Source organism: Boleophthalmus pectinirostris, unplaced genomic scaffold, assembly GCF_026225935.1.
Source record: "Boleophthalmus pectinirostris isolate CB_2022bp ecotype Guang Dong unplaced genomic scaffold, ASM2622593v1 HiC_scaffold_12, whole genome shotgun sequence".
Lineage (NCBI taxonomy): Eukaryota > Metazoa > Chordata > Actinopteri > Gobiiformes > Gobiidae > Boleophthalmus > Boleophthalmus pectinirostris.
Window position 1 is genome coordinate 31,029,505 of NW_026571018.1, and position 25,052 is coordinate 31,054,556.

The 25,052-nt window shown below is 38.3% G+C and overlaps 1 protein-coding gene across 3 annotated transcripts in view; it reads left to right on the forward strand.

Moving 5' to 3' along the window:
• Positions 1-25,052, forward strand: part of LOC110153966 (glucocorticoid receptor-like) — a 166,915-nt gene that overhangs the window by 134,011 nt on the left and 7,852 nt on the right. For all 3 annotated transcript variants that reach the window (XM_020917896.2, XM_055148659.1, XM_055148658.1), the window contains 2 exons: positions 8,547-8,691; positions 15,577-15,707. In XM_020917896.2, coding sequence (XP_020773555.1) covers positions 8,547-8,691; positions 15,577-15,707 — 276 coding nt within the window. The remainder of the gene's footprint in view (positions 1-8,546; positions 8,692-15,576; positions 15,708-25,052) is intronic.

Below are 25,052 nucleotides of genomic sequence, written 5' to 3' on the forward strand. Positions count from 1 at the left end.
AGCACAACAGTAAACAAAGCGGTCGAGATGGATGTAGACAAAGACATACATTCTGTATTGGCAAATGATTCCCGAGATCGAGGATTTAAAGCTGAAACAAAGAGAATGTTTGGTGAATTTTATTAAGGGGAAAGACGTACGTTATTGTCCTTCTTCCTACGGGATTTGGCGCATTACATACATCATGACCAAATAGCAGTGATTGGTAGAATTTTTTTTTTTAAAAGTACCCGCCTTCATCATCTTAATGCTGCAAGGTCAGACGGTTTCCACGAAGTGAAACCAAGTGATGAATCAGGCTATAGAAAAAAAATGTGACCATGACAACACTAAAGATAACTGCCAAAATATGTAACTTTCTAGCCAGAAACTTGACAAAAAATGAATAGTTTTTCTTCTTTTTTTCAATTTGGTTGAGTTTATTGCACTCTGAAATGTGGCATACATGCATCCTTACTCTCAGCAGGCTTCCATCTCCACAAACCTGGCTTCCTCCTGCTTGTTCCCATGGAAATGTTGTTCCTTTGACTACAATCTTCCACAGTATGGTGTAAAACATATTTCCATGGAGAATATTTCCAAAGTACAGTTTGAGTTGAACTTTCTGTTTCATTGGAACCATGCAGGTTATGTGTCACTGCCAGAACATTACATCCTGCACCTTTAAGTTATGTACAATGAATAGTCCTAATAAATGACATTATAAAAAAAATTAAAAATACAGCAATAATTCTGATAGATATTTGAATCACGTGTTTATCAAGGAGAATAAAATTAAGTCTTAAACATGTATTGTATGATAGGAAGTAGCAGTTTTGGAAGTGCTAGTAGTACAAATACTAACTGTAGAAGGAGTAAACATACTTTTACAGAAATATACATCGCATGCAAAACTATTTCCATTCTTCTCAAGTAACCCATGTGGAATAACTGATCTTTTATCCATTAACCATGTGTGAGTGAGGTGCCTATATTTAAAACCGCATTACTTAAAGGTCATTTTTATCATCTCTGCACCAACTCACATTAGACGTCCTGATGACAGTTATTCCATTCTGATGACTCAAATGAAACCTTGAAACCATTACCATCAAATATACAGAGGCTTCAGATGAGAGAGCATGTACATGAAAAGTAATGTGGTGCTAATTATTCATACTTAGCTATTTATAATGCACTCCACATGTTGGTTAAATTATTAAGGTAATTCTACACTGGACTCTACTAGGCCTGTCAACATCACACATTTTGAAGTATGATATATTTGTGAAGTAAATATAAACTATAAACGATAATATTGGAGCTAATTTAAAGGTTCACTATGTAACTTTTTGGTGGAGGGTCTGTCACCTGCTTGTTTCTATGGATACATCATTGCTTTGCCCGGAATATTCAACAGTATCACATTAAACAGCTCTACCTTACATGTATTCAATTACAGGTAGTGTTATAGCTCATAAATATACTACCAGTCAAAAGTTTTAGAACACCACACTTTTTTCAGTTTTTTATGGCTTACTGTTGACCAAAACACATTCTAAACTTTTGATTCAAGAAAGTGTCCACCTTTGGCAGATATAACAGCTGAACACACTCGTGGCTCATTCTTTTTACAATAAAATCAAATATTCTTCATAAAGTTCCTCCCAAGTCTGTTGCAGAAGTTCCCATAAATGTGTGGCACTTGTAGGTTGCTTGGCTTTCACTCTTCTGTCCAGTTCATCCCAAACCAGCTGAATGGGGTTTAAGTCTGAAGACTGTGCTGGACACTCCATGTTTTCAAGTTTACCATCTTATTCTTTTTTTCCTGAGGTAGTTTTGGCAGAGCTTGGACTTTTTTAACCTCTGACTGTTCAGTTCTTACCTTTTTACCATTTCAAGCTCTTCATTGGACATGCACGACTTGAATTGCAATAAATAATTGGAAAAATTAGGGTGTTCTAAAACTTTTGATCGATACCTAGAAAGACAGACATTCTGACCGTGAGCAGGGTCGCCCTCCCACAAATCTGACCTGTAATTTGGTCCGGTTTGGTCTCCATGAAGATAGAAAGGTTTGATGCCGTACTGTGAAATATCCCAGACAAAGCTATAACATGTCCATGGAGAAAAGCGTTTGACGGACCCTCCACCAGAAAAGCTTCACAGTGCACCTTTAAACTAGTCAGGCGACTAGGTCAGGAATCGGAATACACTAGATGGTTTGAAAGAACCCTGGAAGTTGTAGACCACGCACAGGCCAATCAGTGTAGAGCTGTGAAGGCATAATGTTAAACTCAAGTGCTTGTCTGGGTCCCTTTGGTGATACAACAGTAAACAAAGCGCTCGAGATGGATGTAGACGAAGCCAGACATTCTGTGTTGGCAACGATTCCCGAGATCGAGGATTTAAAGTCGGAACAAAGAGAATGTTTGGTGAATTTTATCCAAGGGGAAAGACGTTATTGCCCTTCTTCCTACAGGATGATGTAACCTCACGACCAAATAGCAGTGAATGGTTAAATAAAAAAAGTACCCGCCTACCGTCGAGCGAGCGGATCCTAATGCTGCGAGGTCAGACGGTTTCGACGAAGTGAAACTGGCTGATGATCAAGCTACCTTTAAACCACCTTTAAACCACAATTTTACAATATTTACAAAAAAAAACAAAACATGAAAAACACTGTCATGAATAAACAGCAAGTTATGTCTTCAAACTTTTACAGTTAAATCGTATCATAGATCCAAAAAATAACCATACATGTCCCAGTAGAGCAAAAAAAAAATGTACAAACGATAAATACTGACCCCAAAAAATAGTTCAGCTTTCATATATTGAACAATAAGATGTAGTAATTATCATGAAAGGCCTAGACACTAACAGCAGCCTGGAAATACCCTTGAGTCGTCACAGGCTTTTGAGTCTGCAGTACATCTTGTATATACAGTTTTCATTGTGTTTTATGTGGTATGCAGTGAGCGGGACTGAATCAGTTTTGATAAGAAGAGCGTGATGTGCATGTGTATTTCTATAATCATTCATCAAAAGTGTAGACATCATGACTGCCCTGTACTACACTCGAGGACACTGGGCTAATTTGTCACGCATGATATTGTCCAAAATACTGCAAGTTAATGTGTTTCCGTTAAAGTCAGAGATTATATACTTTGGGACAAGGCAAAGTTTATTTGTAAAGCACTGAGAAAGTACACAAGAAAGTTCAAAGTGTGCCATGAATTTTCTTCAGTTTTTTCCCAGTGGATTTGAGCGTTGCGTCATCCATTCAGCATTCGGTTGTAACCAAATGAAGCTTATCAAGGGTAGCAGTTATAGCGGTTAATCTGCAATCAGGTACCATATTTGGAAATCCAAGCATAAAACCAAACCCGGTGCTGCAGGCCAACGTGTATTTGTAACGGAAGCAACCTTGTGGAAAGCAGGCACCGGATTTGTCGGTTATTAATGCCTAGGGACAAAGTGGTGAAATAAAAACACCAAGATCATTTAGAGCTCACAGCAGCAATTACAGAGAGGGAAGGTTCAATAGAAAGTGAACTGTAACCAGAACTTGAAGGAGACAATTTGTACCCATGCTTACTTCCTAAGCTATGTCCATTTATATATACAGTAGTAATGTAACAATATCCAAATCTCGCGGTACAATATTGTCACGATATGCATTTCACGGTACGATATTTTGAAGAGGCTAATAGAATTGGAGATAGGACACTTTTTTTGCTTTTAAAATACCTTGACTAGATTTTGGTGCTAATTATTTGCATCATAGTCCTAAAAAATCAAGTCAGAAACATATTTCTTTATGTTTTCTGCACTGAAATGAATGATGGGACATGTAGTTCCCTATGTTTATAAGCTGTTGCTACTGTAAAACCATGAGTTTAAGCAAAGGAACGTGTGACGATATATTGTGACAGCCCAGGATATTATTGTGAGATGATACTGTATCGTGATATTTCGGTTATTGTTACATCCCTAATATACAGTCTGTCCCAGTGGGAAACTTTGACACCACTATGGTTTACTTGATTGCTGAAGAATGGAATAATCATTATAATTTGGTGAATCCACTCAAACCATGTGCTAAGCTGCAGGAATCATTAGTAAATATAAAACAAATCATTATTATAAAATTATAGGAGGTTACAGATGAAATCCTGTCACTTGCACACTAGACAGAACAGTTATGAGTCTGGATTTGAACAATTATACACATATTTAAAGGGCGTTTTTTTTTTTTTGATTTTCTGAGATTTTCTTCCCTCAAACTGGCACTCTCTTCCACCTTGTGATCTCATGTGGTAATACAGGAATCTCCATACACCTTCACAGAATCATTTGGATGATTTCAGAGCTGGAATAGCCTATCTCTACTGAGCCAAAGGTAAAATGTAGCTAAAAACAACCACTGCTTGACATCACAGGGTGGAACAGCGCAAAAACACATCTCCAGATATGTTTTTGGTGAGGTAATAGCATTATAACATGGCTTAAAGCTCACAGGAGTCAACTTAGCGTAATATAGAACCTTTAAAAGGGTTAAATCGGGGCAGAACGTCTTCAACTTTCTATAGTTGTGGTCTGTGTGGTTTCTTTGACTTTGAAGTTTGACTTTCTCCTGCCCCTCTTGTACACACAGACCAAACAGGCCATCTGCATCCTTTGTACTTTCATTCAACTGCAAGGCAAGGCAAGTTTATTTGTACAGCGCAATTTGTACACGAAGTCATTCAAAGTGCTTTACAGAATAAGGAAGACATCAACTGTCCAAAAAGAGGCTCACAGCAATGTCTCCACAGATATTCCATAACTGTTTTGTACCAAAGACTCCAATGTTGCACTACTTTATTGTAGGGATGAAACAGTTAAATATCATGGTATTGTATCGGCAAAAGTCTCACAATAATACCGTGGGCCATCACAATATATCGAATTGCAAGTCTCATTGCTTAGTTTTTATTTATTTATTTTATTTATTTTTAATTTTTTTGTAGAAACTGGTATTAAAGATGGGGAATGTCACTGAACATAATCCACTTCAGTCCAGAAAAAATGAAGAATTATCTTTTATATCAGAATTGTTGGTGTTATGACTCGCCCCAAAGTCTTGGTCGAGGTACCGTATTTTTCTGACTATAAGGCACACCTGGATTATAAGGCACAAAATCAGTAATGTTCAATTCTCTTGTCTACTTTCATACATGAGGCGCACCAGATTATAAGGCACATTACGTGAAACAAAACTGTCAGTTAAGTCAAACTTTATTCAACTCATTCACAGTAACTCTCAACATTGTTCAGTTGTAACACATAAAATACAAAACAATACACTCATTTTTTCAATTCATTCCTCTTCCACAAATCCATGAAATCCATCCATCTTCATCTTCAGTGTCTGAGTTTAACAGTTTGGCGATTTCAGCATCACACATGCACGTCATTATCCGAGTCAGTCTCGTCACTGTTACTTAGCTGTTCAGTAATGACTTCAGCTTTCGTGAAAGCTCAGGCGACACTTGAGACCGATACCTTACCCCAGCTATCCACGGTCCACCGGCAGATCGTGACGTAACTCACCCGGCATTGCCTCCCTGTCTTGGTGAATGTGGATTACTTCGCGAGACTCCTGACAACGGTAGCTGTAATGCTCCGACAATCCATCAAGCGGTGCGGCTTTGTAGTTTACCAAAGTCGTATTTAAACATTGTGACAGATTTTTGAGCGCTTTGTACCACATAACATCAGTTCAAGGTCAGTAAACACAACCAGAATTAATACATAAGGTGCACCGGATAATAAAGGGTGCTGTAGATTTTTGAGAAAATTAAAGGATTTTAAGTGTCCCTTATAGTCCAAAAAATACGGTATTTTAAAAGCCAAATCTGCAATTCTGTTAGCCTCTCCAAAATACCAGCGTATATATCGTACATTGAGATGCACACTGTGATAATATCGTACCATGAGATTTGGATATTGTTACATCCCTACTTTTCAGCATCCTCATCATATTACATATTTGTTAACCATATCGGTACACGTCTGGACTTTTTCTTATTACATAAACGCAGCGAGTCCAGGAATCTAAAGCATGTTAGTATGAGCCTTATAATCATGTGAACAAAGACTCATGACTCACTAATCGCCGTAACTCTTTTTTTTACCCCTCTTAAGTCATTGTAATTGAACCAGTCTGTTATGGTACAGAGAGAGATCATACTTCCCCTGTGAGAACCTGCCTGTTCCTTTTGATTTCGCCGCATTGGACTGGGGGTTAAATCAGGCCACGTTTGATGCCTGGATGCCTGCCAAAGCTCTGGTGAGGGCCCCGCTTCTCCACAGGAAAAGGGCCTTACATAACAGCGCGCAGTGGAAGCTAAAGGCGAGTGCTAATGCGCTCTGCTAATGTGCTGAAACAATGACAGCACAATTTGGGCATCGGTTTAAGCATGGGTGACAGAGAGCTTTTAGTCATTATTGTGCACTTTTTACGTAACAAGCTGGTTTTATAACTGCGTTCCTGCGTGGCGATTTGGGGGTAATGTTTAGTTTATTTTTCAAACCTGGTTTTGTTTGGGAAGTGCAGTTTTATTGATTTTAGCCTAGTGTTGTTACGAGACTGTGTGAGCATGAGTGCGCTTCCGGCTCCATCAAATCTGGCTCCAATTCAGTTTGTATTAGGCCCCATCCACACTAGTACATATTCGAGTCCTTTTCATTGCAGATGTAGTGTTCGTCCACACTAGTCTGATGGAAAAGGATCTGGTGCCGCCAGCTCCGACGAATTCATCTGAGTACAGATCTGATCCGGCGCTGTGTGGACGCCTGAAAACATTGATGCTCTGACCTAGGAGCTCTAGTTGCGTCCTTATTGGACCATGTCACTGTGATTTGTGCCTTCCTGATTCGCTGGTTTCGTGACATTGGTCATGTGACACTATTGTGGAAAACAGTGTAAACAAACCATAGACAAACAGTGGAGCTAGAACTACTTGCAGAGAACAGACTCACCATTAGCAGAACACCCCTCTGTCAGAGAAAGAACACTTATATTCCTCTGAGTTGGGTCCGCGTCGGGGCACAAGGAGCGAGCTGTCTTTTTGAGCGCTTAGTTTATGCAAATGTGCCATGTGGTTTTAAGTTTCATTTCTGTAAAACATAAACAAATATGTGCAAAGCTGTGTGGATAGGGAAGGCTTGAGGACATAGAAACAACGTGTCTGGACGCAAATCGTTTCCGATACGGCGATACAGTGATTCGTTTCACTGTAAACATAACCTTAGGAAAATGTTACCCCCTCCTCTCTCTGTAACCTGTATCTGTATCTGTACTCTGCATTTAACCACTCTGCGTGATCTTCTTGAGTCTGTTTTGTTTGTTTTGCTATTCTTTTTTTTTTTCTTTTGACCTTACTTCAGCCACAAAAAAGAATACAAGAGGAATTATGAATGAATTTACCAGGATCTTGTATTTGTAGCACATCAGTCTTCAGTCAAATATAGCAAAAATATCTCTAGTCTAAGTAAAAGTATTTGTGCTTGTTGTTTTTGGTGCAGTACAATACTTACTCACTTGGTACTAGGGCTGGGTATCATTAAGAAATTGCTGATACAATACATACCTCGATATATAGGTCACGATACAATACATACCTCGATATATAGGTCACGATACAATACATACCTCGATATATAGGTCACGATACAATACATACCTCGATATATAGGTCACGATACAATACATACCTCGATATATAGGTCACGATACAATACATACCTCGATATATAGGCCAGGATACAATACATACCTCGATACAGTGAGCTTTCGATTCAATACGATATATTTCAAATCGATTCGATACGGTTCAATAAAAATAAAAGCTAAATCATGGCTGTGATACTAAAAGTCTTTGTTAAACCACTTCTGTTCATGTTAATATGAAACACAAACATTTTAATCATCAAAACAGTGAAAAGGTCAAGTGTGTTGCATAAATGAGTTTCCTTGCTCTAAACAAACAACAAAACTGTAGCGCTGTAACAAAATAATTTTGTAAAATATAGCTAAAAATACTCTTAGCGATATATATCAATACAGCAGCCCACAATATTGATACTGTATCATCACATTAAACGATACGATATATTGATTTTTCAATATTTTTGCACACCCTTGCTTGTTATCTACACTTTAATTGTTGTGAGTTGTGCTGCTTATCAAAAATACTACTGCAACTGTACTTGATATTCAACAAAAAAAATATTCAACATTCTTGTTTTTTCCATTTCTTTTTCAGTAAGTACCATTTAAAGGTGCACTATGCAGTCTTACAGTCTTTTGGGGGGCTGTCACATGCCGCCTTGTTTCCATGGAGATGTTATTGCTTTACCTGAAATATGCAGTGAAAACAAGTATAATTTAATAGAAATGGAGTCAGGATAGATTTAATGCCATGCTCCAGAAAAGTTATAGCGCCCCTTACAAAATCCATTGTTTTATATTATTTGGTAATGATTTCCCTCTAACCACGCACTGTGTTTGTCCCCCCCAGGCTTCCGTAACCTGCACCTGGATGACCAGATGACGCTGCTGCAGTGCTCGTGGCTCTTCCTAATGTCCTTCAGTTTGGGCTGGAGGTCGTACGAGCAGTGTAACGGCAGCATGCTGTGCTTCGCCCCGGACCTCGTCATCAACAAGTCAGTACTCTGCCTTTGTGTGTAACCTGTGTGTAACTCTCTGTGTAATTTTGTGTAATGCCGTGCACTACGAGTCAGTAATGTACCAGTCCTTGTGTAACCTGAGTGTAACACGTGCACAGCGCAGGGTCACATCAATCCCTGAGGCCATCCCGAGCGACACTGAGGTTATAGCTCCTTCCTCCCCCTGGGCTGGGATAATCACTCCCTGTGTAAAGATCTGTAATCAGTGATAAGACCTACTCGACACAGGCTCTCCCCGTGTAATCCCAGAAAAAGAAATTGCCTGACGCAGACACACTCTCTGTAGTATAAAAGCCATATGTAACACTGAAACCTTATTATTGTCATTAATTATTACTCCAGCTTGTATAAATAACACTTAAACCACATGAGAGATCCTCCTGGCCCACCTCTGCATCCTAATTAGCAGTCCTCGATATTAAAGGGACTTCAGATCCTCTGTGTTGTGTAGTATCCACGCTTACTCTAGTTTTGTAGGGCTGTTGTTGACTAAAGAAATTCTTGTTTGACTAAAGATCGATTACTAAAAAGGGAGTATGGAAAACCTCTCCAAAACTATTTAGTAACTTCATGTATCTGATCCAAACTGTACTCACAAGACTATAAATTCACTGATGTTCATGCAAAAACAACTATTTATACAGGAAAAAAAGCACAAGGAAACAAAGTATTTATAGAGAGACTGATTAAACGTGTGAACCATGAGTTTAATCTGCTTTTTTTTACATATAAATACCAAAAATATCAAATTGTCAGCTATAATTCACGCATTCACTTCTCCTTTCTGCTGTTTTCCCATGCAAACACACACCCAGAGTTGAGTTTTGTTCCAGTCACACATGTTTAACACACAAATCTGGTCATACAGGAGGCGCTTCACTGTGTTTTTAAACTCCATGCACCTTGACTACAATCATTTAGATCATTTCAGCACTGGAATTGCCAATCTCTACTAAACAAAAGGTAAAATGTAGCTGTTACCTTAAAAATAACTTGACTAATAATGCAGGATTACTCAAACATGTGTGAATGAAACAAAACACAACTGCAGGTCAAGTATTTTGCCGAGTATTGTGCCGAGTATTGTGCCGAGTATTGTGCCGAGTATTGTGCCGAGTACTGTGCCGAGTACTGGGCCGAGTACTGGGCCGAGTACTGGGCCGAGTACTGGGCCGAGTACTGGGCCGAGTACTGGGCCGAGTACTGTACTGGGCCGAGTGTTGGGCCGAGTAATTGACCAAGTATTGGACCAAGTAATTAACAAAGTAATTGACCAAGTATTGCACCAACTAATTAACCAAGTAACTGACCGAGTGTTGGACCAAGTATTGGACCAAGTAATTAATGAAGTAATTGACCAAGTGTTGCACCAAATAATTGACCAAGTATTGATTGATTGATTGATTGCATTGCATATATATAGCGCCTTTCAAGATACCCAAAGCGCTTTACAGTTCATTATTCAGTCACTCCACACTCAGTGGTGGTAAACTACTATTGTAGCCACAGCTGCCCTGGGGCAGACTGACGGACCAAGTGTTGGACCAAGTGTTGGACCAAGTGTTGGACCAAGTGTTGGACCAAGTGTTGGACCAAGTGTTGGACCAAGTACTTGGACCAAGTATTCCACCAAGTATTGCACATGTTTAACACGCAAATCTGGTCATACAGGAAGTGCTCCACTGTGTTTTTAAACTCTATACACTTTCACTAGAATCATTTGGATCATTTCAGCCCTGGAATTGCCAATCTCTACAAAACATAAGGTAAAAAGTAGCTGTTAAATAAAAAAAATAACTTGACTAATAATGCAGGATTACTCGAACATATGTGAATGAAAACACAAAAAGCACAACCGCAGGTATGTTTTTAATGAGGTAACATCATTATACCATCGCTAAAAGATGATAGAAGATTTCACACAATATAGGACCTTGTATTAAAAGACCAGCAGCCTTATAGCGTTGTGTTACAGACCGGCCCCACAGGAGAAGCCCTACTCTCCACGTGACACACAATAGCATCCTCTGCCTGTAGATCAATAATAACTCAAGGATTGGTGGAAGGCTATAGAAAATGAAGGAGATAAAATAGCCTTGACTTCTATACGCAATCAGTGCTTTTGTCCATGGAGCTTTTCAGTTCTTTCCCATATGTGTGCTGGGTAAATTTATGAAGGAGAGCTGGAAGCAAAACACAAATGCCATTGATGTATGTGTATGTTGTAGTGCTAAATAAAGACAACACTTGATTTTGATTCCACGTTACAATCTATGGCACACCTGGATTATTGCATTAGAATTTGGGCATTTTAACTCGAAATACTCCAAAACCACGTCATAAAAGAAACCAGTCTATTTTAGAAAACTGCAGTGCCCAACGGGAGCTGACATTTGCACCAAAATGACTACACAACCCTGCCAAATCCTACGTGTATCACAGATTAAGAGATTAAATTTGGAGAAGGAAGGAAGTACAGAACAGTGGTCTTATGTCAGTGGTTGATTAGCAAAATGGCGTCTTGAAAATAAGTGATTAAAGATTACTCAAACATGCACGAATCACTCCAAATACAACAGGTGATTAAATGGCTAACGTGGTGAAAAGCTCTGATTTGTAATTAAAAGTTGACTTATCTCTACCACTACTACTTCTGCTACTACTACTACTACTAGAGCTGCACAACTTTGGTGGAAAAAAATCTAATTGCGATTTTCTTTTTCTTTTTTAATTGATTGATTGATTTGTTTTATGCTACCTTTATTTAACTCGAAGGTCCTGTTGAGATTCAGAATCTATTTTATGAAAGAAATTAAGTTAAGTTAGGAGCCAACTCTATCAAACAAGTATTGCACCTTAAAAAATGTATTAAATGTATTTATTTATTTATTTATTTTGCACATATATAACATAACAATTTAAAACAAACACACTAGATTAAAAAGTAGGTGCCGGAAGAGGCAAAAAAAAACAAAAAAAAAAACGAAAGCACTTATATTAAAGTGTCCACCTTATGAATATATTAAGAATTGAACAGTATCGCTGTGCATGAAAAAAACTAGAAAAAAACAAAAAACAAAACATTCACACACCTTGGATTAAAGTCATTTGATTCAAACATGGGTTAAAATACAATGAAACATCCACAATTGAATGATTATCAAACATTATCATGAAATATCAAACATTTCCTCAAACTATGTTTAAATAACGTTTCTGATCTGCCGTCACTAACCAGATGTGAAAACTGGCTCCAGAATTTACAGCCCCTGTATCGTATCAAAACTGAGCTCTTGATGTGACAGATAGATGTGATAGATTTTGAGTCCAGAAATGTACAAACTTTTCTTATAATACCAAGAGATTTATAATTTTTTCTGCTCACCTATTCATCATGCTCAAGTTCAGATTATCATAGTCTGTTCAGAGTGCACATTGTGCAACATTTGAGAGAAGACTGACATATGAACTAATCGACACAAACAAGAATACTTTTGAAATCCATATCAGATTTCACTTTTATTAAGTTATATAAATCCGTGTGTCATTCGTTTTTCAAAATAAAACCAAAAATAAGAAAACAATAAAATAACTATTTTCTTCATTATTCGTCTCCAAAACTGAAATTGAAAAAAAAAAACAGAAAACAAAAAGAAAAAACAGATAACGATTTGTTACTTTCAGTTTTTGATTTTGTGTTTAAATGAATAATGGAAAAAACAGATAACAGCTGTTTCCCGTTTCCATGAGTTAAATTGAGATGCCGAACAGAACTAAACTAGGACAAAACTGTTTTCAATTCCGGTCTGGTTCCAGTCTCGGTCCCAGTCTGGTCCCGGTCTCAGTCCCGGTCCCTGTCTAAGTCCTGGTCTCAATCGTTATCAATTTTTTCAGTTTGGTTTTGGAGACAAATAATGAAGAAAACTGTTGTTTTTTCATGTTCTTATTTTTGGTTTCATATCGAAAAACGAATGAACAGATGATACACAGATTTATCTACAATACTTTTTTGTCACTCACCGCCAAACAGCCTGATTCCTTCCTATGTTTTGCTGTAAAAATCTGTGTCTCCCATTGAACCCCATGCTTTGGTGGAGATAAAAATACACCTGAACGTGACCGATGCACAACAGCCTGCTCCTAAAAAACACACCTTCAACCTGGGGCTATCTGGAGAACGCGCAATATTGATTTTTAAAAGGAAGAAGCCTTTGTGTTCCGTGTGTGTGTCCTTATGCGTGTGTTTGGAAGTGAGGTGTGAAAATCCATCTTTGCCGATTTGGTAGCTTGGTTTAGTCCTGCAGCGCTGTACCACATCCCTGCTGAGGCTGTTTACCTTGAGCTGAATAACAGGAAAGAGCAAAGAGGTTGAAAGGTGTACAGAGTGCTCCCCTTGTCTCCAAAAGCAGTCATTTTAGAATGTTTCACACCAAGAACCTCGGAAGAGAAAATAAAGCTTAAAAAAGACAACAAAGGCAAGGCAAGTTTATTTGTATAGCACAATTCGTACACAAAGTAATTCAAAGTGCTTTACAGAATAAGAAATACATTAAAATCATAATAAAAACAAATCAAAACATAAATAATCATAAGGATTAAAATTAAAAAAGAGAGACATAAATTGGAGAGAAGAGTGCAGAATGAAAACCTTTCAGTGATATGCACAGTTAAACAGAAATGTTTTGAGCCTGGATTTAAACAGCGTCACAGAAGAGTCTGTCTCACATGTTCAGGAAGACTGTTCCAGGTTTTAGCTGCAGGAACCTGAAACGCTGACTCCCCTTGTTTAGTCGTGACTCTGGGCACCAGCAGGAGGCCGGTCCCTGAGCTCCTCAGAGTGCGAGATGGTTCATATGGCACTAACATGTCACAGATGGACTTTGGTGCTCGGCCTTGGAGAGACTTGTACAAGCAGAGCTGCTTTAAAGTCTCTGAGGCACAGGAAGCCAGTGCAGAGACCTGAGCACAGGACTTATGTGCTCGTACTTCCTAGTTCGAGTAAGGACCCGAGCTGCAGCATTCTGGATGTTCTGGATGTTCTGCAGCGTCTCACAGCTCGTTTGGAGAGACCAGTGAGCAGAACATTACAGTATCTAACCTACTGGAGACAAACGCATGGATAAGTTTCTCCAAGTCTGATTTAGACAGTAAACCTTTGATTTTTGCTATGTTTTTTAGATGGTAAAAGGCTGCAGATGTTATTGATTTGATGTGGCTGTTAAAGTTCAAGTCTGAGTCCATTATTACCCCTAGATTTCTTGCCTGATTTGAAGGTTTTAGAGAGAGAGACTGGAGGTGACTGCTGACACTGTCCCTTTGTTTCTGTGGACCAAACACTATGACTTCAGTCTTGTCAGAGTTTAGCTGGAGAAAGTTGTTTTGCATCCACACACTGATCTGTTGGATGGAACAAAAGGCTTAACCAGAGCTGGGCCAATATAGATACAGAGATATAAAGGAAAATGGACTATCATACACGTTGGAGCATAAAAGTATTAGACCAGAACATTACCTGTATGTTTTAAAGTAGATGTGAAGAAGGACTACAGCAGAACTGAACCAGGACTGAACCAGGGCTAAAGCCAGATGATTAGGACCATTAAGAGCCAGGATTAAATCAGGATTAAACCAGGGGTGAACCAGGACTGAACCAGTACTACACTCAAACCAGGCCTAGATCAAGACTAAAATAGGACTGAATCCAGACTGCTCCACCATTAAACCAGGACTTAACTAGTTCTGAACCAGGACTGAACCAGGACTGAACAAAGTTTAAACCAGAATTGAACCAGGACTTCAACCAGGACTAAACCAGGGCTGCATTAAGATTGAACCAAGATTAAACCGGGATTGAACCACGACTACACTAAAACTAGGTCTAAACCAGGACTGAACCAGGACTGAACCAGGACTGAACCCGGATTGTATCCACATTAAACCAAAACTAAACTAGGATTAAATCAGGACAGAACCAGGACTAATCCAGGGCTACACTAAAACCAGGACTAAACCAGGACTAAACCAGGACTAAACCAGGACTAAACCAGGACTAAACCTGGACTAAACCAGGACTAAACCAGGACTAAACCAGAACCAGACTGACAGGACTGAAACCAGGACAGAACCCGGATTGTATCCACATTAAACCAAAACTAAACAAGGATTAAATCAGGACAGAACCAGGACTAATCCAGGGCTACACTAAAACCAGGACTAAACCAGGACTAAACCAGGACTAAACCTGGACTAAACCTGGACTAAACCTAGACTAAACCAGGACTAAACCAGGACTGAACCAGGACAGAACCCGGATTTTATCTGCATTAAACAAAGACTAAACCAGGATTAAATCATCACTGAACCAGGACTGATCCAGGGTTACACTAAAACCAGAATTAAACCAGATCTAAACCAGGACTAAACCAGGACTGAACCAAAATTAAACCAGTGCTGAACCAGGATGAACGAGGGCTAAATTAAAACTAAACCAAGATTAAACCAGGATTGAACCATGATTACACTAAACCAGAACTAAACCAAGACTAAACCAGGACTGCACCTGGACTGAACCTGGATAGTATCTGCATTAAACCAAGACTAAACCAGAACTAAGCCAACATTAAACCAGGACAGAAACAGCACTTGAACCAACTAGGTCAGAACTGAATTGACTGAATTAGAACCTATAGTGTAAAACAGGACAAATCTAAACCAAGACTACCCCAGGTCTAAAACTTGACCACGTACGGACCATGTCTCTAACCAAAATTCACAAAATCTTAAGAGTCTTAGCAACCACCTTAAAGATCCCCTTGAACCCCCATTTGAGAACCTTTTTTTGTTTGTCTTGTTTGCTTTCAGAGAGCGCATGAAGCTGCCCTTTATGAACGAGCAGTGTGAGCAGATGCTGAAGATCTGTAATGAATTTGTGCGGCTGCAGGTGTCCTACGAAGAGTACCTGTGTATGAAGGTCCTGCTCCTGCTCAGTACAGGTGAGACCAACGCCCACACACACTTTCACACACACACACACACCTCACACTCACACAAGGACAGTGGGATTACATTGGACTATTCTTACAGCAGCATACAGTTCAGTTCATTCAAATCTGACATGGTGATTATGTTCCCCTGTTGAAATGTAGGTCATGGCTACACGTAATCAGATATTTTTTTTATAAACCTCTATTTTATTCACTTGATTAAAAAATCTCGCACGGCGCTTTTTCGTTCAGCGATAATGGAAGTGTTACGTTTTACTCAGGTCACCAGGGTTCAGTCATTGATGAGTTTAGCCTCATACTGCATTAAAGGTGCATTGTGTGACAGCTGCTTCCTGAGTTTTGTGAAGTGTTATCTCGAAACTATGATGAAAATCAAAAGACAAAGTGTTAAACTGTGGTTAAACTCAAAAGTGAAGGTCACAGCATTTAAATTATATAGTGCATCAGAGCCGTATTAAGTAGGGATGTAACGATAACTGAAATATGGGGATATCATATCATCAAAAGTCTCACAATAATATCGTGGGCCGTCACAATATATCGAATCACAAGTTTCTTTGCTTAAATGCATGGTTTTACAGTAGCAACAGCTTATAAATATAGGGAACTACATATTCCATGATTCATTTCAGTGCAGAAAACATACCAAAATATGTTTTTTACTAAAAAAAAAGTGTGCTATCTACAATTATATCAGCCTCTCCAAAATATTGCAATAAATATCGTACCGTGAGATGCATATCGTGATAATATCATACCGAGAGATTTGGATATCGTTACGTCCCTAGTATTAAGCACACACACGCGCACACCTTAGTCCTGTCTTCCTGTCAGAAATAGTACACATAAACATTTCTCATATGTAATGGGGAATGAATATCATATTTTTCGGACTATAAGTCGCTCCAGAGTTTAAGTCCCACCAGCGAAAAAATGCACAATGAAGAAGAAAATAACATACATAAGTCACACCGGACTATAAGTCGCACTTTCTGAGGAAATGTATTTTATAAAATCAGAGACCAGGAACTGACATTTCATCTTGAAAGGCAAGTAACAATAAAACAGTGACCAACAGACTGAAAAGGTGTTAATATGTTAACGTAACATATGAACAGTTATTCAGATAATTATAGCATAAACAAGTTTACCAAACTTCCCGATCTCACTCCAAATCACTAAATCCATTGAACTCTTCTTCCTCGGTGTCACTTCTGCTCAACCTCCAGAGATAAACCATAGATCCATGATGTAAACGGAGCGCCGCTCCCTCTTCTGTGTAGCTGTCGTCAGACTCTGCATCAGTTCCAGTTAGAATTATTCCAGCCTTTCTGAATTTCAACAGGATGGTTACAGTTGTCATTGAAGTTCAGGCTTTGTTGATTCATCCAGTGACTTCAGGCTCCTTGCCCGCTTTCCGCCAGTCCCTCATAAGTTTCTCGCTCACTCCAAACTTCCTTTCTGCTGCTCGATTACCGTTTTTGGCTGCAAATTTCACTATTTGCAGCAGGACAGCGTCTTTTTCTGCAGGAGACATGCGCAGTAGAGCGAAGTGACAGTGGTACAGGAGTAATAGTAGTACTAGATACTGACACACAAGCCTAGAGCCTCTCACGGCTGTCAGTCTGAAAATTTTAATATATAAATCGCACCAGAGTATCAGTCGCAGGACCACCCAAACCGTGAAAAAAAGTGTGATTTATAGTTTAAAAAAATACAGTAGTCATGTCATCTTGATTTGTTCAGGATGATCATTATTGTTGTTATTATGAAATCAGTGTTAATGATGAGTTATGTGTGGCCATTTAACATCTTCCCCGGGCACCGTCCCACTGGCCCATATGGATAATCCGGCCTTGACTGTATCAATCTTTTTATTTCTAAATGAGGTGTTTTGAGGTGGCATTAGTTGAATTGGAATATACAGTACAGTAAGTATACAGTATATTTCTGTGAGCTTTCTCTTAACAAATCATAACCTCACATTTATAGGTTCTATCTTTATTCTGGGCACTTCTGAGATATTAAGGTGATAAGATGTGCCGTTTAATAGATCTCAATGAAAAATGGAAATGGGATCACCTTGTTTGTAGAAAGCTAAATATTGATTTGGCACCATAACAACATTTTGTCAGAAGTGTACAGGACGTTTTCAGGAAGTTGAATATATGAATAACAAAACAAACCTGATAATTCTAGGGGACGAAATGTCCTACACTGCATGTGCTTGGGTGTTGCCTGTACCTTTAACGTCAGAGCGCGGGAGAGGGCATTTAAGGCAACACAGCTATACGGCTGCAGCCATTTAGCCACAACATAGTCTTGGCATGGTATTTAACAGTCTGTCAAAATAACTTAAGCCTGTCAATCATTTTTTATATTTAGACATCTTTAGTTCTTCTCTCAAACTGTAAACACTGTCGTAATACAGGAAGTGTTCCGCTCGAATTCAACTTCATCACTACATAGCAACAACTGGAGGGTTATCATTTCAGGGTAAAATATTTCAGAACTGTTTTTAACACAAAAAGTCTTATTTTAACTATTTGAAAGTTAATTGGAGGTTGGAGTTGGGGTTATTTGCCAGAGTTGATACAGTTGAAATTAATTCATCTTCTTCAAGTGTTCATTCAACTTCCCTTAGTGTTAATTTGGTTTCTCCGTCCCACCACTGAGAGAAGACCAGTTTCAACCAGTTTTGTTCATAATTTCATCTTAAATTAACTCAAATAAAGTATAAAAATAAAACACCCTTGTGTGTTGTTTAGCTAAATCAGGATAACCCTACAAAGTGTTATCCATTTACTCTCAAAACGTGAATATAACTATTGATTTCAGGGTTAAACAGGAACTTTAGTCCAGTGTTACTTAATTAACATTTCCAAAAATGTTAAATTAACACTAGAACAGATTGGACTCATATAAACCCTGAGAAAATGTTCAAATTGATTCTGTGAGAGTCAATTTTAACACTCCACTTTTTGCTGTGTGGAATCATGTGGATAATTTCAGACCCGGAATTCCCGATCTGTTCTGAACAAAAGATAAAGAGTAGCTGTAAACTACCACAACATGACATCACAAGGTGGAGCGGGGCGTTTTGTACTTTGGAGATGTAGACAGCATAATAATTAAGGATTACTCAAATGTGTCTGAAGGAAACAAAACACAACTCCAGGTAACAACATTTTGACATGACTAAAACCGTCAGTGTTGCTTAATATAGGACATTCTTTTGATTTAGTTCCCTACATTGCTCACTAAGATATTAGTAATAATAATAATACATTTTAATTACAGTGTGCAACGTTTTTGGATGAACTAACTGTCTCACTGACATCATTAAGTCAGAATTGGCCAATAGATAAGACCTATTTCAAACTGTACGGACAGACGGGGCACACCTACTCTTCCTCCAGAAATCCCGTGATCATTTTTGCGCCGATGAGTCAAAGCTCTGGAATCCATTGGCTTCTATAGACACTACCTTTGATCACCTGAGCTGACCTGCTGCCTCTTGTTTTTGCGGTTACATAAGTACTTCGTGTTTTGATTCCCTTAGTAGGTCATGCGTACTTCACCCAAATAAAAACAAATAAAGTACAGTTGAAGGTAAAGGTCTCGCGGGTAGTCCTGTTGAGTTACATTAAGAGTATATTTTTTTTATCTAGGTCCATTTGAGTTTCAGATGTCCAGTCTAGAGTAAATCTCACCGGCTCCAGACAGTTTCCCTCTTCAAATGCACCACTGGAAAATACAGCAAGGTCACGCGAGGATAGACTGTATTTTGGTCTGTGTCATTGCCGTCCTTTTGAGCAAATACGACTTCTATTCAACAGATCTGAGATGGATAATGTAATGCCGTACAGTGGAATATTCCAGGCAAAACAAAAACACTCTCTACCATGTTTATCTGTTTATCAAGTTAAGAGATCTGACTGTACTTCCTCTATGTAAAAAAACGGTTACATTCTGTTGCAAAGTATTCTTGGTTGGTACATCTAAAAAAAAAACTGTCATTTGATACTAAGGTTTCTTTTCCGCTTGGGGTTTATGCCAGATGCCCTTTCCTGATATTAGTTATGAAGCTTTATACTACTGACTGCTGCAACGTTTCACATGATAGTAACAGTCTAGAGTGTCTACCTGGAAGTACTACTCTGTTAGAAGATCTGTTACTCAGTTTATTTTACTTTAACTGAGCTTTATTTTATCTGAGCTTCTGAAAATGAGTTGTTTGAATCCATTTTGTGTTCTTTTTCCTTGAGTTTTAAGACTTTTTTTAACAGCTCTGTGCACCAGACGTTGGGACTTGGACTCGAGTCAGACTTGAGTCACTATTTTTAGGCCTTGACTTGATAAAATGGACTAAGACTTGGGATTCAACTTGGACTTGAAGGTCAGTGATTGGGACTTGAGGCTTGTGACTTGATGATTCTCCCAAAAATATGTTTTTAGAAAATACTTTTCTCTTTACAGTTGATACATGCGGGGGATTAATTTGACAGGAACAAACTGGAACATGTCCCTCCCACTTCTCCATTTCTTACTTTGGATGTAACTGAAGTACTGTGATGTGGTGTCCTCAAATGTACTACAGTAATATACAGTACACTACAGTAAAACAGAGGGAACTACAAAGAACGTGATCCTTCCATTTCAGTGCAGACTACATGACAAAATAACTGTTATTAAGCACTTTTAAATCTGAATTCGTTTTCTGCTCTGATTGTAATGATTCACACTAAGATCTTGTCGAGACATTTAAAAAGAAAAAAAAAAAGCAATTCTACAACTCATTTAAATATTCATATATAAATATACCATGACTTTTTAAGAACTATTGAACTTAAAATCATATAAATTGCAAAAATCTAATCTAAACTATATTTGGTTTAAATCAGGGGTGTCAAACATACACCCAGATCCGGCCCTCCAAGACTTTTAATCTGGCCCTCGGCTGATTTTCTACAAAAATATTTTTATTATATTTTCTATTAAAATATTGGTAATTTTCTGCGCTGCTTAGCACAGCAGCGTCTTCAGCGTCTCTGTACGTGGCCCGTCCCACCAGAGCAGCACAAATGAAGACTTGTCTCTTTCCAAACGCTCTTAAAGGACGATCGTTTTGACTGTTGACCGTGACACCCTCATCAGCAAAATGTCAAAAATGAGAAAAGTGGACGTCGAGTGCAGGATTTTCCAAGAAAAATTGACTTATTCCTATTTGCATACAAGTTAATGTTAAAACATTGTGTTGAAATTGCAATTTTCTTAAAGTTTCAGGTTGTTCATAATATTATAATATTTTGTAAAAGAAAGAGTTCAACAATTAAAAAAGATTTCTGTAATAGATTTGTGTTTCTCTGCACAAATATTTAAAGTTATTGTTATTTTGGGGGTTTATATGTCATGAGTTTTCTGATCCGGTCTCTTTGGGATTAAAGTAGGTTGGACACGGCCCCCGGACCAAAATGAGTTTGACACCCCTGGTTTAAAGGTCTTGAAATGACTTGAAGCTCAAAGCAGACGACTTTGACTCAACTTGGACTTTTGGGCCCATGACTCAAGACTCAACTTAGACTTGCCTGTTTTTGACTCTAACTTGAGATCAAAGACTCGAGACTTGCAAAACAACAACTCGGTCCCACCTCTGCTGTGTGCATTACGTCACCGTGGTAACTACTGAACATTCTGCCAATAAAGTTACATGCAGAGCACACTGAGCATGATGTCATTCCAAAGTATCAGTTGGTCAATATTATTTAATACAGATGAGGATCAGCTAAAACAAACAGCAGATTTATGTTGTAATACAGTGAGTTCTTTTCTGAATTTTTCTTTTGGATATTTGATGGGAAAGTACAATGTAATCAATAGGAAAAAAATGAAACCATGACCTCATCCCATTCTAAGAGTCTGAAAAAAACACCAATAAAACAAAACGAGTGCTAACCTAACTACTACGTTTCCAGCAGCATTCCTGTTTTATGTCGTTGAACTAGTATTCCGTGTGTATTTTCCATTACACAATCCACTGGCAGAGATATTTACTCTCCAAACGCAGTGTCTTCCTTCTCGCCTGATCCGCAGCGGCCGCCCACGATGAGAGGGTAGATAGCATAACCCATTTATCTGATTATGTAAATGGGACAGTATTTTTGTCTGCACCAACCCCCTTTGTGCATTCTATAGGCCACTGACTCCAATCTGCCCGGGCACGACGCCAGGCAGCTCTCAGCCAACCTCGGCTTTTGATGGACTGTTGTGTAAATACGGGGCTATTAGCAGCGGCGGTGGACTAGCCAAAGGTTTTACTCAAGTGAGAGTGGCGTTACTTTAAAATAATATAGTAGAAGTACAAAGTTGTGGTCCAAGAAATTACTCAAGTGTAAAGAAGTTAAAGTTAATGTATTGTGAAAGACAAAACACAAAATAATGCACAATATCTACTGTTTTCAAATGATAAAGGCAAAAACGAAACACAAATCTTCAAATCATTTCATATTGTCAACATAAAGCTTTTGTCACTTGTAGACGTATTCATAGCAGGAGGAGTAACCAAGTAAGAGTACTGTTACTTCAATAAAAACAATAGTATTACTGCTAGAAAGGTACTCTGAAAAGTACACTGCAAATTTCTCTGATCTGGCCAAGATTTTAAAACTTATATCAGGTTATTCATGTTGTTTTCAGATTTATTTTCTACTTACTAGTTCTGAGACGGCTTCATTTTCGTCTAGAGGTTGTTTATTTTAAGATAACTTGTCAAGTAAAATCATCTTGCAGCATGGACAGATCATTTCACTACTTTTAAGTCATTTTCTGATAGATTTAAGTGTTTATATCTTCAATTTTGGCCAAGCTTTTTTGCAATGGAAACATTTATTTTTGAAATAAGTAGGGATGTCACAATAACCGAAATATCGTGATATTGTATCGTCAAAGTTCGTGGACCATCACAATATATCGAATTACAAGTCTCTTTGCTTAAATGAAGAGTTACGGTGCAGCAATAGCTAAAAAAAGACAGAGGGAACTACATAGACCATGATCCTTTGCTCCATTTCAGTGTAGACTACATAAAGAAATAACAGTTCTAAGCCCTTTTAGTTCTTTGGATGAAGTCTAGTCAAGGCATTTTAAGAAGAAAAAGATGAATATTAACAGTTTTGGTCGCCTCTGCAAAATATCGCAATAAATATCATACAGTGAGATGCATATTTTTAAAATATTGTCTAAATATCGTAAGAGATTGGGATATTGTTACATCCCTAATCGTGAGCCTCTCCACCATATCCTGAGCTTTCACTCGATATCGCAATAAATAAATACACTAACACTTTATAGTAACTACACCCAAGAAAAGACTTATGGCAAATTTAAAAATGACTCATACCCTATCTCCTTAATAAACCTATATTAAACTATTTGATCATTATGAATTAAGTGTTTCTTCATGATTTATTACAGCTAATGAAGGCGTAGTTATAGTGTGACGACCAAGTGTAACCAACTTGGTATTCACAATTATTCTAATCTTTAACTTATTCCCTCCATATCATGAGCTTTCCCTCGATATCGCAATAAATACGGTACCGTGATGATATCGTATTGTGAAACTTGCACCCCTAGAAATGAGCAATGGACAGTTTTCAATCAGTCTAGGTTGAGAGAGAGCTTAAAAGATCTTACATGACGCAAAACTGGCTCCGGTGAGTTTTAAGACATGTTCTGATCATGTTGAATCATTAAAACATACCTGGAGTGTCAAGTTTCATTCAGACATGTTTGAGTAATCCTTTATTATTAGCCTCTGTCGGTAATTCCACGGTTAAATGATTTTAGTGACGGTGTATGGAGTTTCCTGTATTACGTCATAAGGTGGAACACAGTGTTTTCAGTTTGAGAGAAGAACCCAGCCTCGTGTTAGAATGAAAACTCAACTCCGGGTCTGTTTGTGATGAGGAACACAAATTAGAAAATTGCATAATCTGGCCCTTTAAATCTACAGCGAGTGTCTGGTAAAATGTTCCAGCACTTGTTCCAGTATAAAGAGATGGGGAAATGCATAAAGAAGCTATAGTCATATTCATGCCAGATTTAGCATATTTTCCACTGGAATGGCTCAGGCCTTCCATGGATCTATTCAAAAGAGTTTGCCAGAAATTCAAAATATATTGTGTACTGTCAGCTTCAATGGTCACATAAAATGTTGAAATGTTTTACACTCTACTCAAACTGCATTTCACTTACACAAGATAAGATTAGAGTGAGGACAGTCATGTAATTTGTAATAACGTGTCTGGTGGTTGTACTTGCTTTACTCCATATAGATCATATTGCTTTGTCTGAAATGTTCCACAGTATGGCATTTGTTGAACATATCAACACTAGAAACATTAGTTCTAAGTTTGAGAAGGGTTGCCTCTTCACAGATCAGACCTGTAACCTGGCTTCACCTGCTTGTCTCCATGGAGATTGAGAAGTTTCTTGCCATACTTTGGAAAATTCTACACACGTCCTTCACATCTCTGTCCCCACAAGAAAAGTTCCATAGTGTAATTAAATAAAAATTTCTGATTTTTTTTCTCTAATGTTTTTTTTTTTTTTTTTTTTTAAATTACATCCCTATGAACCCTACCCCTACCCCCATGAAACCAGTGGGCAGGTTACTTGTACTTGTAGGATGCTTTAGCAGATAACAGTGATGTAGAGGTTTGTAGCAGATTTCCCTTTGCTTGTTGGTGATGAGATATTTGCGAGGTCATGTGAAGACATTTTTCCATGGAATATTGTCAGTAGAGTCGGGCTGCTCCAAGCGCACGAGTAGAGCTCCGTTTGGAAGGTGCACTTGTGGTGATAGTGGCTCTTTTTTTCGTTGCGACTAGAACAAGTTTAATTGAAGATGAAGCCGAGTAAGCTCCTTTTTTTTAATCATTCATTTTTTATTAAGAATATTACAACATATACATTCCATTGTACATATCACGTGTTTTTTCTTATTTTCCATTAACCCAACTTCCCCCTCCCCCTCCCCTCCCTTCCCTTCCCTCCCTCCCCTCCTTTCCTCCCAACTAAGCTCCTTTTGAAAAGTTTTTCAAAGTTTGGTGCAGCGTCTTCACTCACGCCTGCTCAAACCGCCATTTTCGGGTGCTGGTGCTGTCCTGCCGCTTTCCCAGTTTAGGCTCCTGGCACCACTAATGACATCACTAGTGAACTAAAAGTGAAAGTGAACTAAAACATGTTAAATTAATACTATTGAGTTTGGAAAAAAAAATCAGAATACATTTATATTTTTGTTTATTAAAATAAAATGGCAAATATTAGTAG